Below are 19145 nucleotides of genomic sequence, written 5' to 3' on the forward strand. Positions count from 1 at the left end.
GAATTGGCTCACCACAAAACTGAGGCGGTTGTTGTCAACAACCGAAAGTCGGTGCAGCAAGCGGTGATCAGTGTAGGCGACTGCACGATCACTTCGAAGCGCTCCGTCAAACACTTGGGGGTGATGATCGACGATAAGCTTACCTTCGGTAGCCACGTCGATTATGCCTGCAAGAGAGCCTCCACAGCTATTGTGGCACTGTCCCGGATGATGTCCAATAGCTCTGCGGTGTACGCCAGCAAGCGAAAGCTTCTGGCCAGTGTCGCCTCGTCCATACTGAGGTATGGTGGCCCGGCTTGGGGCACGGCCTTAAGTACCAAGAGCTACCGTAGCAAGCTAGAGAGTACTTATACACGCAAACAAATTTTCTTGTATAATCTACCGAATCCATGGTAGAATTGAGAACTGCACCAACGATTTTCAACCGACTACAAAAATATGTTAAGTTTACTAGAATCTGGTGGAAATCACTGACCAGTGCAGTAAATTTGACTATGTCCATAGTAGCATCAAGTACAAAGCATTGTATTTCAATCCGTGACACCCACCGTACACCACAGTGTGTTCAAAAGTATTATGCTAAACTTCTCAAATCTAGAATGTTTCTAGTCATAAATACTACAACTCTGGTTAAATTAACAGAAGAAATTTTTTTGTGTAGTGATGTTGACTATGTTTTGGTAGAGTTAACAGATTAATGTAGTCGGTTGAAAATCGTTGGTGCAGTTCTTAATTCTACCATGGATTCAGTAGTTTCTACAATAAAATTCATTTCAGTGTAGGCTAATGTGCCTGAGGGTTGCGAGCGCGTACCGTACCGTGTCACACGATGCACTCTGCGTCATCACCGGTATGGTGCCTATTGGTATCCTTATCATGGAAGACATAGAGTGCTTCGAAATGCGCGGCACAAGAGGCATACGCAGGACTGCCAGACTGGCCTCCATGGTCAAATGGCAGCGTGCGTGGGACAGTTCCACCAAGGGAGTGTGGACTCACAGGTTGATTCCGAGGTTAGATATCTGGGTCAATAGGCGCCATGGGGAACTAACATTCCACCTGACACAGGTCCTTTCGGGCCATGGTTGCTTTAGACAGTATCTACACCGTTTCGGTCATGCGGGTTCTCCCGAATGTCCAGTTTGTGCAGGTTTAGAGGAAACGGCGGAACACGTTTTGTTCGTGTGCCCGCGTTTCCGCACAATGCGTGACCGCATGTTAGCCACATGCGGTCGGGACACGACTCCGGACAATTTGGTCCAGAGGATGTGTGAAGACGAGTTTGGCTGGAATGCCGTTTCATCGGCTATCACCCACATCGTCTCGGAACTGCAAAGGAGGTGGCGAGTGGACTCGAGGAGTGGCTAGTGCAGACGCTAAACAACAGGTGGTCCAAGGGTTCGCAGTTGGCTACGTAGGTCATACCGGTGCCCTACGGTCGAAATCGACCCTTACAGCGATTAAGTGGCCGCGGGGAGAACATCCTGGTAGCGCTGCTGTCGTGGCGCCGGCCTACTGGGTGGATACGAGCCTCTGGTTGTTCGGGGCAGGTGGAGGCCCCTTCGTCAGCAATCCCAGCTGGTGCTAGCTGATAGGGCCTGAGCCTTCAGTAGGTCAAATTGCGAAGCCCGCAGTATCAGTTCTTGATACCTGCGGTGCAGCTGGGCGCGGGCGTAGTGGTCGACCCTGCCCGCTTTCAGCGGACAACGGGAGGTGAGGACCACCTGGGAAGCTGGCAAAGCGCCAGCATGCTACCTTGGTGGACCCCCCTAAGCGTGTCATCGATGTTCGTTGCTGCATGGCTACGCAGCTAACCTGGAGGATGCGATGTGCAATAGCCCCTCTCCGAAGCAATGCCTTCTTGGTGGTCCCGAAGAGACGAAGGGTTTGGCGGCAATGGAAATGGTTTAGTGGGTCGGGGGTGTAGTCCTTACTGCTTGCATGTAGTAAATGGTCCCTAACCCCACACGGCGTCTGTTGAGCAGATTATCCCCCCATTGCTTAAAAAAAAAAAAAAAAAAAAAAAAAAAAAAAAAAAAAAAAAAAAAAAAAAAAAAAAAAAAAAAAAAAAGAGTGTGACGTCTGTTTGTCTGTGTGAAAAGCAAAACTTTGGCTTAAGAACAAACTTTTGATCTTCAAACAAATTTGTAGGCCAGCCATGATGTATGCTGCACCAATATGGACTAGCTGCTGTAATACCAGGAAGAAAGCTCTGCAGAGAATTCAAAATAAAATTTTGAAAATGATTCTGAAGCTTCCTCCTTTGTATAGTTCTAATGAGTTACATAGAATATCCAACATTGAAACATTGGAACAAATGTCAAATAATATCTTTTTTTTTTCTATAGTGATTTCTGCGTTCGTGTACATACACGTTACATGTCACCAACACTACTTAAAGATTGCTGGTTGAAAATATAAACAAAGATCAGCTGTTCCCAGCAAAATCAAACGGCAGTATTTTCAACCAGCAAATTTGCGCACGTGTTCGTGACAACGCTCGGCGAGAGCTCAATTACCACAATTCTGCACAAACATTTGAAAAGGGCTCAAGAGGTCTCGAGCCTTTTTTCGAAAATGTTGCTGTTGAGCCCTTGTTAGCCCTCCCACGCAAACTAACACCGCTATCAAGACGATTTGCCCTTCATGATAGTGTTATTGGTGAGCGTGATCGTATTGAATTGGGATCAATAGCGGATAATTTAGGGCAGTGAACCCAGTGAACCCACTAATCTGTAAAAATTCTGAACTGCTACGGCAAATGAAACGTAATAAGCTGAACAAAATGTTAATAAATGCTTAAATTAGTTTTACCAAATTAGGATGACAGTGTTATCTAACACAGATTACCTAGATATAAGAAATGAATGTAATACAAATGATACTAATTACACCAGTGTTGCGATGGATCTTTTTCGTGAACAATGATCGACGCATCTTCGCGATCCAACATTCGCCAAAATTCATTTTTCATTTTCGCGTTTACGAACGGTTATTTGTGTTTGTTCGCAGATTCTGTTTTGATGCCTACGAAAATTCATCGTGCCTCGCGTTTCCGATCGTTGTTCAGCAACATTGAATTACACAATTAATTTATTATACAGATTCCTGTAAAATCTCAACAGCTGAACAGTTCGGTAAAATAAATTAACGGAGTACGGTATTTTTTTGCAGTATTCGGTGAAAAATCACCGGAATCCGTCAAATTTCGACGGAATTAAGGTGTTTTATTTCACCGAACTGTTCAGCTGTTGAGATCACGGTGAAATTCACCGATTTCCGGAAAAAAGAGCTTAGTGTGTAAGGAACAAAAAATAACAATAAACACCTATTGCTTAATTAAAGGCAGTCTTTTCAAGGCAAGCTAAAAATAGCATATTTCCACTAGTGTTCATTAGACCTGTTTATATTTAAAAAAAATGTCTGGAAATCTACCGGTCAAGCAGTATTCGGAATTCTCATGTTAAGAACAATGTCTGGTCAAATTTTCAGCTCATTTGATAAAGATTTCAGTATGCTTCAAGTTGAAAATGTGTTTTTGGGCTTATTTCAAGGTTTGAAAAATTATAACTAGCATGTGAAAAATCAAAACCACTTGCTATCACCACTATTTGAAAGCTAATTCTATTCTGTTAATACGGAGACGAACCAGCCACTGGCTGAAAGTCTTCTTAATAAAGATAAAATAAATAAATATTCTGTTAAAGTTTGTCGAACACGCTAACAAGATTAAATTGAGTTTCAACATTGTTTGATCCAAATTTGTACTCCGCTGTACCCATAAATTACAGTTTTCTCAATATACATGGTATATAAAACGTGCATTGGTATTATTTTTTCAGGCCCTAGTCAACGGGAATCAAACATAATACATTTATGAATTCATTGACCATCAACAGATTACATGTTGCTAAAGGCAATAAATTACAATAAATGTCCAAAGATCGAGCACCGCATCGCAACCTGATGATAGTTAAATCATGCATGACACATGTACCGGAAACGAATGAATTGAACAAGTTAGCATTGCTTTTTCTTTCCGAGTGATGATTGTTTTGATCGCATTTCACTGATCATTTAGAACGATTTGAAAACAATCATCATCATCGACTGAAATAAGGCAGTGCTAACGTGTTCATTTTTTGTATTCATTGAAGCTCACGGTGGTGTTCTTGGCTCACCCACAGTGGATTTACAAATGTGCTTCATAATTACCTATTTTTTACAATTTATTTTCGTAAGATAAATGGTTACTTTGAACGGGATTGACTTTTAGATATGCATTGTCATCATGTCTGGAAATTAAAAATCCGAAATTTTCATGCAGGCATGCTGTTCAGTGAAAACAATTCCCGAAAAAAGAGATTTTCAAGAACCTCGAGATACAAACCTCAACCAAACTATGTTAAAACTTGCTCCAATCATAAAATTGTGTTCGGCAAAACTTCGTAGAATTGGATAAACTACTATGTAGAAGTATTTCCGATAAATTTTGATGTTTCGTTTGGTGTTATGATTTTTTAAAGCTTGAAAATAGCCCAAAAACATATAATTGATTTGAAGCACAACTAAATTTACTCTAAATTGAGTGTAATTTTGGCCAGAAGTTCATTTCGCAATGAAAAATCAAAGTATTGGTTGACTGGGGAGTTTCCAGACATTTTTGAAAATATGAATAGGTCTATTTTTCATATTATGGCTAACGAAAAACTAGGCGTCCCGTATTCCACAAGACAGTACCGTTTTAGTGACCAATAGTCAATACCTTTGCCCTCTAGAATGGCATCGAAGTTCTTTACAACGACATTACTGACCGGTAATCAAATGCAGACACCTTCGGCATGGTTTTGCTTTGTAGCCGCGGACATTGTTACTTGGCTAAGGAAGTAAAAAGTCATTGATTTAAATAAATTACAAAACTTTATTCACTATCGAAACCATACAAAACACTAAAATATGATAGAAGTTACCACGTTAACCGAGCGACATGATCAGTTTTTCGCTTCGACGATTTTATGAAGCCCAGAAACTGCAGCTCAGCCACAGCCCTTGTGAACCGTGCTCTAAAATAAATACAAAATCGTTAAACCAAATACCAACCACATTTCTGCTTCGTTATACATACTGAATCTTGGGATCAACCTGTTGCTCCTGATCGTCATCGGGTCCGGCTTCGTCCACTACCGTACGGAACGCTTGCAGCCAGTCGAATAGATTAATCATTCGTCCGCACTCCAGATGCAGTTTGTAAGCCACCGAAAGGTCCGGAAGTGTCTGAACCAGACTGCCGTCTTCATCCATCTCGCAGCATTCGCACTGCAGATAGTAGTGTGGATTGTTGAGCGCCGTGTGAACTGCAGCACGTGGCACTCCGACCATGTGCTGCCGAATCGTAGCCGAATCACTGAACACAAACAGCTCAATCAAAGGAGTAGTCTTACTGGATGGCCGAAGGTGCTTTCGGAACACATCGTGGGTTAAATAGGAGACTAAGTTACTAACGGATTGCATAAACGGGGATTCCGTCTTCGGCTGACGAGCCGCACTCAGTAGCTTTTGATTCAACTCCTGTCGACTCATCTTGGGCGAAGAAATCAAATTGGCATCCGATGAGATAACAGTTACTCGCTCCATACTGGCGGCGGCGATTTCTGTTGAGAATCGTTCCAAATCATTGATGATCTTTTCCAACGTTTGCACTTCAAAAATCGTTACTCCTTGATCGGAGGCCTCATCGTTCCTGTCGACATAACCAATACAAACCTCCATGACCTTCAACGTCTTAGCTAGGAGCTCTTCTTTGGACATGAACGACACCATTTGCATGCACTGCCGGAATTCATCAGTTTGAGTCACATCTGATGAGATACAGTGGCAGTATAACTCTCTCAGCTGCTTCCCAAGAGGAGCTTTGGGTAAATCGTGAACCAAAACTAGCAACATCTCCATCGCACAGTGAAAGTTAAACCAAAAGTTGTGCACGTCGATCAAAATCGATGGCAGCATCCGGCGTAAGTAGTCGTCTTTTGTTAGAAAATCTATTACTTCTTGGGGATTGTTCAGCGATTCAATCAGCGGTCTAAACGATTGCAACTGGCGAATGCTTTCCAAATCGGCCGCGCTCAATTGATCCACAATTTCTTCTAGCTCATCTCGGTCACTAGTGGCACTGCATAGCGCGTATATCGGGCCACGGCAGAAGTGTTCCAAAAGGGCATACTAAAAGGTAAAATAATGGAGGATTAACCAATTGATGAAACAGTTGTCATAGGTCCCACTTACCTTAAATCCCTCGACAAATCCCTTCACAGAAAAATCATAAAACAGAAATATGTCCGTCAGCAGCTTGAACATATTACCGGACAAATGGAACGGACAGTACGGCGTCAACAGAACGCTCTCCAAAACCTTGTTCAAATTGGCAACGGACGGTTCCGACTGGAATATGCTAAGCTTGATCTTGCTGGTCACGTGGTAGGGTAGCACGCTGTGAATCGTGGCAACTGAGGTGGCAACTCCGAAAACCAGCACGAATGGCAATTCCGCTGCATAGGAACTGTAAATTAAAATAAAAACAAAGTTTGCAATAGGCTGTGCAGTAGCTCAATTTTAAAAATATGCTTATTAATACCTTTTTTGTAGAATAAATGAACTTTTTTTTTAAATTGAAAGGTTTATTTAAAATTATGATTTTAAGGCAATGAAAATTGAAACCAATTTTTACATTTGTATTTAAAGAATCCTTAATTAGAATTATTTAATTGCATCACAGATGGCAAAGGCAGTAAAATGATAGACTATCATGAAATTACTAGAAGTTAATATCGAAAGCTTTTGTGTTCAGTCCTCTAACTGCTCGTCATAATAATCTATAGAGAAGACAACAAACTATTCTCATGTGATATTTTCCCAGCTACAACTTGGCCGAAGACCACATTTTGAATATCACGTGACTTTGACTATTGAATATTCCGAATATCTTCCATCCCCACAAAAAAAGTAATCGAAAAATGTTTTCCTGGTTATCATTTCTGAATTACTACCGGTTGGGCATATTTGCTGATATTGTATTCCGCATGGGAAGGTGCTAGAACCATTTTACATTTGTCTAACAGTCTGACATTTAACAGCACTGCTTTGGTCTATTCTATCCGTAAAGAGACCCACTGTTGCATGCTACATGCAATCCCACTTTATGATGATGAATAACAATCTATCCTGACGTCCAATCAAAATGTGGTCCTTATCAAAGTTGTAGCTGAAAAGATTTTACAAGAGAAGAATTTGTTCACTTTTCCTTTAAATATCATGACGAAGAGATAGATCGCTGAACACAAAAGGTTGGCACTTTCCATAGTAATCTCCATATAAACTTCAAATAAGTTTTTGAACAGACGTAAAAGCGGCTTTGAACCTTGATTTTTTTTTTCTTTGAGCCGCCTAATAATTAGGTACCTAATTGGTTTTAAGTCAATACTCACTTCAGCACCAGCAGCAAGTCCTGCAGGACCTCCGGACTGAATACCTCAAAGTCCGGCACGATGACCGTCAGATTCGGTTTCTCATCCAGGTGTTGATGCTTCTCCAGGTACCATGCTCGCAACACTCCCAAGTTCAACTGGTTCCTCCGCAATCTTCGACTGTCGCTATCGTCCTGCTCCGAGGTACGACTTTCCTCCACAAATCCGGCCACCAGTGTCTCCACGGCTGCCTTCATGCTGGGACAATCCCGGGACTGGAGCAACACCACCAAGGACAACGTGTTGTTCCTTATATTCCCGGCCAGCGTTTCGAACTGGGCCATATGATCGATTTGATTGATTCCGGTGAGCAGAGCCGCGGTCGGCAAAACGCCCTCATACTCCAAACTCCGGTAGCAGCCCTCTACAAACTTCAGCAAATCGTCCAAAATTTTACCATAGCTGCACGACTGAAGCTGCTCCAGCTGGTCGCGAATCTTGGTCCACATTTTCCGGTAGCTTCCGTACCAGACCGTGTCCGTGATGGCCCTGTTCGGTATGCTGCGACATTTCTGCGGTTGGCGACGGGTTTTCGCTTTGGTTGCGCCGTTCTTGAACACGAAGACTCCCTGTAAGGATTGAGTTAGGTTTTATGAGTCATTGGGAATGCTATGGATAAATTGTCATTGCTTACCTTCGATACTGATATGGTAGAATCCATCGTGAACGATAATTATCGTTAGTGAGGTAAAATTGCCGGAAATGCCGCTGAAATGGTTTAGATGCTCCCGATGTGCAACCGGAACACAAACGTAAACAAATTCACTTTTGCGCGCTTTCAAGGATCTCTGTGAAAGTTTTTGTGAAGAACAGGAGCAAGCAGCTTTTAGTACTAAGATAAGTGAATACCGTGAACGCGCTCTCAAGCGATTAGGGAAAGACGGGGTGAGACCGCTTACTTGAGTAATTGGGTCCTAAAATTTTCAATGAAATCTTGTTTTTATTTAATAACACGAAAGAGCATGTTACTGTAACTACTTTAGCAATTTTTCCAGCTCAAATAATGGCTATATCATGTTTAAAATTTAATTTAAAACTATAAGGGTACATCCCTATGGGGTTGTACGAACTGGTGACGTAGGACCACGATGGTTAATTTAACTGAATTTTATGTCGTTCTTGTTGCTCGTTTTGACTTCATACTGTTTTCAGTGCTCGAAACTTTCGTGAATATTTATGTATATAACGATTTGCAGCCAAGTGTACGTTTAATCATGTCCCAAATACACATTATCTTTATCCGATGAATTCGTCATATTTATCTATGAAAATGTGAAATTTCACTTCAGGTTGTATGATTATTTTGAAATTATATTAGTAACCTCCAGAGTCTATGAATGAAGAGTTGCGCGAAGAGTGAAACCAAATCTACCTATCGAACTGTCAAACCGTCTACCTATCGAGCAGCCCAGCAAAACAGATAGGGGCTGTTTTCGAAGACGAAGAAGAACAAGCATTCAAAGAAGTCTCTTCGCGCAACTCTGTGTATATAAACTCTGGTAACCTCCTATGAAATATATGGTAGCATTGGAAAGAATAGTAGTGATTGAGGCTTGTTCAGCATGCTGAAGCAAAATCTAAGTAATTCTAATTAAAGAATATTTAATAGCAATGTATCTATAGGAATTTATTCGAGGATTATAATGAAAACTTCAGTCATCGCTTTGTTGATCTTATGGTTTGAGAGAAATATTATTCATTGCTTGGCAATGTGATAAATTAAGTCGGAAATATTACTCTGTTAACTCTCTTACACACATTTGATGGCCCTGAAAAGAGCCAAAGGCTTTGTTAGCTCGGATGCTGTCTTAGATGAATCGCACTACAGGATTTTATCAGTTGATTGCCATGGTTAAACGAAGAATCCCCAACGCAAGTGTAGAAATTTGTATAAGTTCTCTGCTTACAAGACGAACCAGTTGAATGTTTCGTGGTGTGGATGGCACACATCAGCAACAGGTATTAGATCACACGGTTGAAGTCGAAATCTGAAAACGTAGCTTAAGTTTGAAATCTTGAGCGATACCACAAGCCGGACGCTCGATTTGTCTAATAATAGTAGTAATGATGCCTACACACTAAGCTCTTAAGGCCCAAACGCAATGATAGCGGAACGGCAACGGAATGCGGAACCGGTTCGCCAGCATGAATCACAACATCTCGACTGAGCTGACAACGAATGAAATAGGATCAACACTGAGTCGACAAGCTGATTATAGTTCATGCTGGCGAACCGGTTCCGCATTCCGTTGCCGTTCCGCTATCATTGCGTTTGGGCCTTTACGGTGAATTTCACCGTAATCTTAACAGCTGAACAGTTCGGTGAAATAAAACACCGTAATTCCGTCGAAATTTTACGGATTCCGGTGATTTTTCACCGAATACTGTAAAAATTGTACGGTAAATTTATTTATTTCACCGAACTGTTCAGCTGTTGAGATTTTTACAGGAATCCGTAAAATAATTTGAGTGTGTAACGGGCTTGATTCTTGACTGCACCACAGATGAGTTTATCACGAGCCGAAATCTCATAAACCAGATGCTGATCAACAGCTCGCAAATTTGTTAATTTTCATAATCGAAATGCTCCCATGAAATATGGCAAATCAAAGACACTGTAGGAAATGCCACTCTAGTTTACAATCGTTGTGAAATGTTGAGCACTCACCCCGACGGCACAGCAGCAGCGTCCAAGAATAGTATCAAATTGTCGTGCCATCAATTATTCATGACAAATTAAATTTTGTACGAAACTGTGAGATTGATTGAGGAATATAAGATGTAATAAGGTCGGAAATATTATTCTTTCAACTCTTTTCCACAAATTTGATGGCCCTGACAAGGGCCGATGGCTTTCTTAGCCTCGATGCGGTCACAGATAAATAGCACTGCGGGATTGATCAGTTGATTGCCATGGTCCGTGGATGGCGCACAACAGCAACGGGTTGTGGATTCCCTGGCACAAGTCGAAATCCGGAAACGATGCTCACTCTTTAAATCTTGAACGATTTCACCAGTCCGACGCTTGATTCGCTGCTCTTTTCTCTTCGGATCAGCTTCTGGAATTTACCTCCTAACGGGCTTGCTTCTTGACCACCGATCACCAGACGCTGGATCGCTAGCTTGAAGGACGTCGCTGCACAGGATCGGAGGAGCTCTTGCCAGCTCGGAAGTCGAAACGGAATGAAACCGAATCCAAAGAAGGAAGCATGCTATATACCCTTAGATTAGCAGATTATGCTCCTCCCATTCGTGCTCTTCTCTTTCTAGTCGACCAATCTGAAAAATGGGTATGTGCCAATAATGTGTTGGGCTAAGAATTACTTGAAAATTGCGGAAAATGATAATGCGTGAGAAATTGATCGAACATAAATAGTTGGAAGGGTTGACATATACTAAATATTCTATAGATAGCTATTGATAATCACTAGTTTTCCTTAGTATGAAGGTGAATTTCTAATTAATGGGTGCCAAAAAGACGAAAATTGTTCTATCAGAATTTCTCTTCAAAACCATTCTAAATATGACGCAATTTTGTTACATGTGATAATTTTCATAATCGAAATGCTCCCATAAAATATGGCAAATCAAAGACTCTGTTGGAAATGCCTCTCTAGTTTACATTCGTTGTGAAATGTTGAGCACTCACCTCGACGGCACAGCAAGGCGTCCAAGAATAGTCTCAAATTGTCGTGCCATCAATTATTCATGACAAATTAAATTTTGTTCGAAACTGTGAGATTGATTGAGGAATATAAGATGTAATAAGGTAGGAAATATTATTCTTTCAACTCTTTTCCACAAATTTGATGGCCCTGACAAGGGCCGATGGCTTTCTTAGCCTCGATGCGGTCACAGATAAATAGCACTGCGGGATTGATCAGTTGATTGCCATGGTCCGTGGATGGCGCACAACAGCAACGGGTTGTGGATTCCCTGGCACAAGTCGAAATCCGGAAACGATGCTCACTCTTGGAATCTTGAGCGATTTCACCAGTCCGACGCCCGATTAGCAGCATCCTCGGATCAGTAACTCTGAGGGCTTCTGGTTCCTAACGGGCTTGCTCCTTGATCATCGATCACGAGTCGAAATCTGGGAGCGCGGATAAATTTGCGGCGGCGATGACGATGGCTTGGACGCTTCTCCGAGCGGCAGTAGTTTGCCGCTCGGAGAAACGCCCAAGCCATCGTCATCGCCGCCGCAAATCAATCTTGCGTCTTCCTCTTCCGACGACACAAATTGGACTGTGACGCGGGTGCAAAAGCAAAGCGAGAATGACTCGCCCGACCGTGTTCACAGTCCGACCGCAAAAAGAAGACTGAGGGAAGAAGCAGGGACCCGTTTGCTTTTATAGTGGGAAGGGACACCGTCGAAAAGTGCTCGAACGTGATTGGTTGGATAAGAAAGGGGTCAACGTTTATCAAATTTTCAATAGTTAAACAACAAAATTCACTTATCGGATATATTACTAACGATGCGTAGATACATTTCAGATCAAATGATACTAAAATCGTAATAATTGGTTCATAAACAACTGAGTTATTAACGTTCAAAATCTCCCCTAATTTCGTTACATGTCTCATTTTCCGTACTTTTTGTTGAAGGGTACAATGCTCACCTCTTAGTAAGTATGTACACCTTGTTCCTTTTGACGACCCTATCACACATACAACCGTACGCGCACACACCTCGAGCCTTGTGTTTGCGCGCCAACAGGGGAATCATTCCGCATTCGATTGTTACCAAGTGTAGTACTGTACTTTTCAATTTTAATTTTTTCCGATCATTAAAACCACGTTCTTTAGTTAGTAACTTCGCGTGTGATTTCTCCACCAAATATCCGAAACTCCTTCGAAACGCAATCGATGAACCGGAGGCCCACCGGATTCCATCCGGAGTAGGAGATGATTCGGTTAACAGAAAGCAATTTCTACCAGAGCGTATCATGACAAGCCAGAGACCACCGGGCGTTATGGACAGGACGCTGAGTTTCATAAAGTTTGAGGGATTACGTAAGCTGTTCAGACTTGACAAGAGCCCACCAGGTAATGAGTCTTCGCATTGAGGAGGAGTGTTGAAGGGTACAATGCTCACCTCTTAGTAAGTATGTACACCTTGTTCCTTATGACGACCCTATCACACATACAACCGTACGCGCACACACCTCGAGCCTTGTGTTTGCGCGCCAACAGGGGAATCATTCCGCATTTGATTGTTACCAAGTGTAGTACTGTACTTTTCAATTTTAATTTTTTCCGATCATTAAAACCACGTTCTTTAGTTACCCGCATAATTATGAACCATACTTGTACTGTTTGCCGTATTATCCTCAACCATTTGCAACAATATCGGAAAAATACCCTATAACACCCAAATTAACAATAAACCAACCTTACCATAAATAGGTTTAACAGTTTGGTGAATTGTATTTGGACAAATCACAATGTGGGGAATAGGCGGTTAAGTTATGTAACCATTAAAATACGCCGATTTTTTCGAACAAATTTTTTCGATTACAGTTTGTTGAATGGTCGAAATTGTTGGAGTATGCAATGATTGTGCCTCGTATGCAAAGCGGCAACACTGAATGTGTAGAATTTGGAGAATGAGGCTGCGACGCATGCGCCAGTAGGGCAGGCGGCGAGAGCGCCAAATAGAAGGAAGAAAGGGAGAATGGAAAGTTTTGCCATTCATCCGTAATGTGATGTTCGATCCGTTCAGACGTGTTTATTAAAGCTTTCTCGTTGCGTACAGTAGTCAAGTTGTAGTTGTTTCTTTCCTACCGAAATCCTGGTTCCACGTTCCGCTTCGGTGACCCTGTTCTGCGTTGTGGTTTGTCCACCTCTGCCCAACAGGTTATAGGCCCAGTAGTGCCGAAGGGAAGGTTCCGGATTGCATAGGAAAAAGGTTCCGAGAGAGCGAAAGTGATCACGCCGTGTGTGAGTGTGAGTTGTTTCTCCGCAGTGGTGATTTTACGTGGACAAAATGGCGGATGTGAACAAGTTTGCGTTTGCTAGACTGAACAATCAGAACTGGCAAATATGGAAGTTCCGGATGGAGATGCTCCTGACCAGGGAGGAGCTGTGGTATGTGGTCGGTGATGCGAGGCCGGCTGTAGTGACCGATCAGTGGACGAAAGACGACCGGAAAGCTCGTGCCACTATCGGATTGTGTATTGATGATAACCAGTTTGCACTGGTGAAGGAAGCAAACAGTGCAAAAACGTTTTGGGATCAGTTGCGTGGTTATCACGAGAAGAACACGGTAACGTCACGTGTGTCTTTGTTGAAGAGGTTGTGCTCGTCAAATCTCGCGGAAGAAGGTGACCTTGAGAGTCATCTGGTGGTGTTGGAGGATTTATTCGATCGTTTGTCGAATGCAGGCCAACAGCTGGAGGAATCGCTGCGGATTGCGATGATCTTGCGTAGCTTGCCTGATTCGTACGGTGGTTTGGTCACGGCGTTGGAGAGTCGTGCCGATGCCGACATCACGATGCAGCTTGTGAAGTCAAAGCTGATCGATGAGTTCGAACGTCGGAGGGAGCGTTCCGGCGAAACGTGTGAGACGAAGGCGATGAAAAGTGTTGTTGTGCGAAACGATGTGCAAAGCGTGGGTGGACACAACGATAGAGCGCCGGTGAGAAGATGCTATTTTTGCGACAAGCCCGGTCATTTGCGTCGCGACTGTCGTTCGTTTTTGCTAGCGAAGCAGGAGCTAGAACGAGAGTGCGAAGATAAGAAGAAGCCGGACGACAGTGCGCGTGTGAAGCAAAATGCGAAGCATGTGAAGGACGAAAATTGTGGTGCCAGAAGTGTGTGTTTTATGGCTGGAATGGATCAGCAAAAGTGCTGGTTCATTGACAGTGGAGCGAGTAGGCACATGACGAGTGACAGAAACTTTTTCAAAGTGTTCAAGTCGCTAAGAGAAGGACAAGGTCAAAGCGTTATATTGGCGAACGGTAAAGTGGTTACCGCCGCCGGCTGTGGCTATGGGTTTGTGTACGGTATGGACGGAACCGGAAGTGAAGTGGAGATAAAACTTACCGATGTGTTGTACGTTCCGTCGTTGGCGAGTGGACTTGTGTCAGTGGACAGGTTGACGAAGAAAAAGTTCACAGTGAAGTTTATGAAGGATAGTTGTGACATTTGCGATACATCCGGGAAGAAAGTTGTGATCGGAGAAAAGTCAGGGTCGTTGTATCGGCTGAAGCTAGCGAAAGTTGAGAAGAAAGTGGAGGGCCAGCGGCCGATAATAGGCGAGAAGAAGACAACGAAGGGAAGAAGTTCACCAGTCAGTGTGGTGAGCTGGTATTCGGAGAAGAAGCCGAATAGAGCCGAAGAACGTGAAGAAGAAGAATACTTCGATGCGAACACTTCAAGCGAGGAAGTGGAGCCGCTGCATGTGGCGGAGTCCAACAGTGGAAGCCCAGATTCGGATGCTGATAACTGGAGGGAAGTTCGGCGATCCAGGAGGAGCAATCGAGGAGTACGACCCAGCCGGTTGGTAGATTACGTTTTCGATGCTTGAAGCAGGAGGAGATCAACTCGGCATGGAAGGCAGAGATGAGAAGGACTAGTACGAGGACAACATTGAGGAGGAGTGTTGGAGTATGCAATGATTGTGCCTCGTATGCAAAGCGGCAACACTGAATGTGTAGAATTTGGAGAATGAGGCTGCGACGCATGCGCCAGTAGGGCAGGCGGCGAGAGCGCCAAATAGAAGGAAGAAAGGGAGAATGGAAAGTTTTGCCATTCATCCGTAATGTGATGTTCGATCCGTTCAGACGTGTTTATTAAAGCTTTCTCGTTGCGTACAGTAGTCAAGTTGTAGTTGTTTCTTTCCTACCGAAATCCTGGTTCCACGTTCCGCTTCGGTGACCCTGTTCTGCGTTGTGGTTTGTCCACCTCTGCCCAACAGAAATACCATCCATTTTTACTGAATTCATTGTAAACCAAACAGTTCAAGAACATTGTAACTATAAAACTGAAAGAAAATTTTATAATTTGTGTGTCTGTTGATATATAGTGCGTTACGGTATTTCAACCGTATACGGTACTGTCAAGGAACGTTTTTACGGTATGAAAACAATTCATGAACCAATTAAGTAACAGTAAAACAAATTAATACATCTAGAAAACAATAATTTCAAAAGCAATAAATACAGCTATGACAGAGCTTCACGTAAACAATCATAGAGCTTATACTCATTTTTATTTGCTATTTGATGGTTTACGCAAATACGACTTAACTGTATTTATTTCCATTGAAACTAATTCTTTCCGCATGTATCAACTTGTTTAAATGTTACTTATTCAATTAATTAATTAATTATTTGTTTTAGATAAAAAAAAAGTATTCTCTAACAATACGTTTGTAACTTTTCTCATTGAAAATAACTTGAACCACAGCTTCATATTCTTGATTTTTTATATAACTTCACAAACGCATCAATAAACTTGTCCATACTCAAATTGTATATTTATGTTCTGTATGCTCGTTGGTTTTAAGCAAATTAATAGACAAGGCAAAAACTAACACCGCTGCTTGATAGAGAATCTTCTCTACATCGTAGATTCTCCAGATCGCCCACGCAAACCTCGACGTTGTCTCCCATGGAGAAAGTGTGCGTTCCAACGGGGTCTTCCTTGCCCGAAACAGCCAGTTCAATGTTGATTTTTTCGGACTGTTCTTCAAATCTTTCCAGCTCGGCGAAAGTGGGCTTGACACCTTCAACCAGAATAGCCGACATGGTGAAGATCAGGAAGTCACCATCGGACGCCAATGGCGCGGATTGCTTCCGGATTGAATGGTTTTGCCGGGGTACAACGCTTCTTCTTGCGCTTGTTTTCGTCGTTCTCCGATTGGGTCGTTCAAAGGGCTCTCCGCGATCGTGTGTAGTCAATGCGTGGAAGCAGCTTCAAATGGACTTCTGGGCCAGATCGACGTAATCCACCTGGGCAATATCGTCCTTATAGATGCCTCGCTTCAATCGAACCCATTGCTTCGGCTTGAGACCGGTTAGTTACCTTGATGGGGACCATGTCCCGCTTCCAGATACCCATCCTAAATTAATTAACGAATGCATTTTCGTTACAACCGGGGTACATTTTCTCCGAAATCATCCAACGAAACAAGTGACAAATACAGCACATAACACACATTCGGCAGAATCTCGCACCAATCTCTGCACCTGCTGTACTGGTCCCGCTGATCCGGAAGACAATCGCTCGTTTGGTTTTTGATATCCTACGAGATTCCTAAAATACATAAAGCACTTAATAATTTATGGTTCACCGGGTTCACCAAACAAAAAACCCATCAAAAATTTACTCACATTCGGTCAAGTATCCGATTCTTGTTCATGAGGAAGAAACACACCGTCGAATACTGCGTACATAACAGATAAAACACGCCGATTTAATAAAAATATTCTCGATAAACTTGTAAATGTAGATCGTAGCGAAGGATTTCCGAAGGAATTTTCACTCAGCCGGACCGACGATGGGCAGTTGAAAACAAAGTGAAAATTTCAAAATGGATTGTCAAACACAAAATGTTCCATCACAAATACTAATGTATCCAACTGTTCACCAAACTGTAAAGCTTAAGTTGTTTATAGTAAAATTCACGAGTATTGGTGTGTTGCGCAAATATAAAGGCAAACCATTTGACAAACGTTAGGGTTACATTTTAAACATATCGCACGAGATTTTCTACCCATATAATTTAACAATTTCGCGACATTGTAATTAATGGTCATTATTTGGCATGGATTACTTATTCTGTTATTAATAGTATGAGGCTTCGGGGTCCATACTGTTCAACAAAATAACAACAGTTTGTGAAAAATTTACCTTATCAGATATGAGAAATTTATTGTTTCCATTATAAGGTAAATTGTATTTCTCTATGCGGGTAGTAACTTCGCGTGTGATTTCTCCACCAAATATCCGAAACTCCTTTAGGGTATTCCACTGCCGCAAGTTGAAATCTGCCAACACTTTTAAAGTGAAATGTTGAGCACTCACCCCGACGGCACAGCAGCAGCGTCCACGAATAGTCAATTATTCATAACAAATTAAATTTTGTATGAAGCTGCGAGATTGATTTAGAAATATAAGATCTAATAAGGTCGGAAATATTATTCCTTCAACTCTTTTCCACAAATTTGATGGTCCTGACAAGGTCCGATGGCAGATAAATAGCACTGCGGGAAGTTATCACTTGATTGCCATGGTCAAACGGGAAATCCTCAACGCAAACAGCAACAGCAACGGGTAGTGGATCCCCGGGCACAAGTCGAAATCTGGAAACGATGCTCACTCTTGGAATCTCGAGCGATTCCGACGCTCGATTAGCAGCAACTCCTCGGATCAGCAACTCTGGGGCTTCTGGTAATTTGCTCCTAATGGGCTTGCTTCTTGACCGCTGATGCTGAATTTATTTATCACGAGTCGAAATCTGGGAGCGCAGATAAATTTGCGGCGGCGACGACGATGGCTTGGACGCTTCTCCGAGCAGCAGTAGTATGCCGCTCGGAGAAGCGCCCAAGCTATCGTCATCGCCGCCGCAAATCAATCTTGCGTCTTCCTCTTCCGACGACACAAATTGGACTGTGACGCGGGTGCAAAAGCAAAGCGAGAATGACTCGCCTGACCGTGTTCACAGTCCGACCGCAAAAAGAAGACTGAGGGAAGAAGCAGGGACCCGTTTGCTTTTATAGTGGGAAGCGACACCGTCGAAAAGTGCTCGAACGTGATTGGTTGGATAAGAAAGGGGTCAACGTTTATCAAATTTTCAATAGTTTAACAACAAAATTCACTTATCGGATATATTACTAACGATGCGTAGATACATTTCTGATCGAATGATACTAAAATCGTAATAATTGGTTCATAAACAACTGAGTTATTAACGTTCAAAATCTCCCATAATTTCGTTACATGTCTCATTTTCCGTACTTTTAAAGTGCACCCCAATATAGAAAACAAAGACGTAGTCCTACGTCAAAAATTTGGTCCATTAATGAACCTTGACACTTTTGATCATGTTTGACGTTCGCTTAGTCGACAAAACCACCACAGGGGTTTTAGTTCGACCACTGGGGTTGTTCCTATCTGACATTTCGTAAGGAACACGGAAAACAAAACACACCCAATATTTGAGTTAAAGCCAAAGGATGTGACAAAATCTAAAATAATGTTTTTTAAGCTTAAACCAACGGAAACCATTAGAAAATTGAGTAAACATGTGTTTATAGCCTAAACTTAAGCGTTTGGCACTAAAATTGGGACAGGGCTTTAGGACCCTATTTAATTTATTTCTCGCAAGACTTGGTGATCTCGTCCTCAAAGCATTGGTAACCAAGTGAGTAGCTTGTAGCTACCTATCAAACGAATGGATTTACACGTTATTCAACAATGTTACAATGTAGAGAAGATCGTCCTCTGTCTCCCAGTGGTGATAGTTTTCATCCAGGTCCATTAATTTGCATATAAACATTCGGTTACCAATGGCTTTTAGGGAGAGATCTCAAGTTATGCAAAATTTGTTCTTTCACGAATGTTTCAATCTCGCCCTCAAAGCCATTGGTAACCAAATATGTAGCTTGTTGTAACCGAGCA

The 19145-nt window shown here is 42.4% G+C and overlaps 1 protein-coding gene across 1 annotated transcript; it reads right to left on the bottom strand.

Moving 5' to 3' along the window:
• Nucleotides 1-4901: 4901 nt before the first annotated feature.
• On the bottom strand, nt 4902-8311 carry LOC5564591 (origin recognition complex subunit 3). The gene is made up of 5 exons (XM_021851859.1): nt 8155-8311; nt 7482-8089; nt 6283-6556; nt 5126-6219; nt 4902-5063 (listed from the first exon to the last, which is right to left on the bottom strand). The coding sequence occupies exons 1-5, from the start codon at nt 8179-8181 to the stop codon at nt 4967-4969; spliced, it is 2100 nt and encodes a 699-aa protein (XP_021707551.1). The 5' UTR covers nt 8182-8311; the 3' UTR covers nt 4902-4966.
• Nucleotides 8312-19145: the final 10834 nt, after the last annotated feature.

This window comes from Aedes aegypti, chromosome 3, assembly GCF_002204515.2.
Source record: "Aedes aegypti strain LVP_AGWG chromosome 3, AaegL5.0 Primary Assembly, whole genome shotgun sequence".
Classification (NCBI taxonomy): Eukaryota; Metazoa; Arthropoda; class Insecta; order Diptera; family Culicidae; genus Aedes; species Aedes aegypti.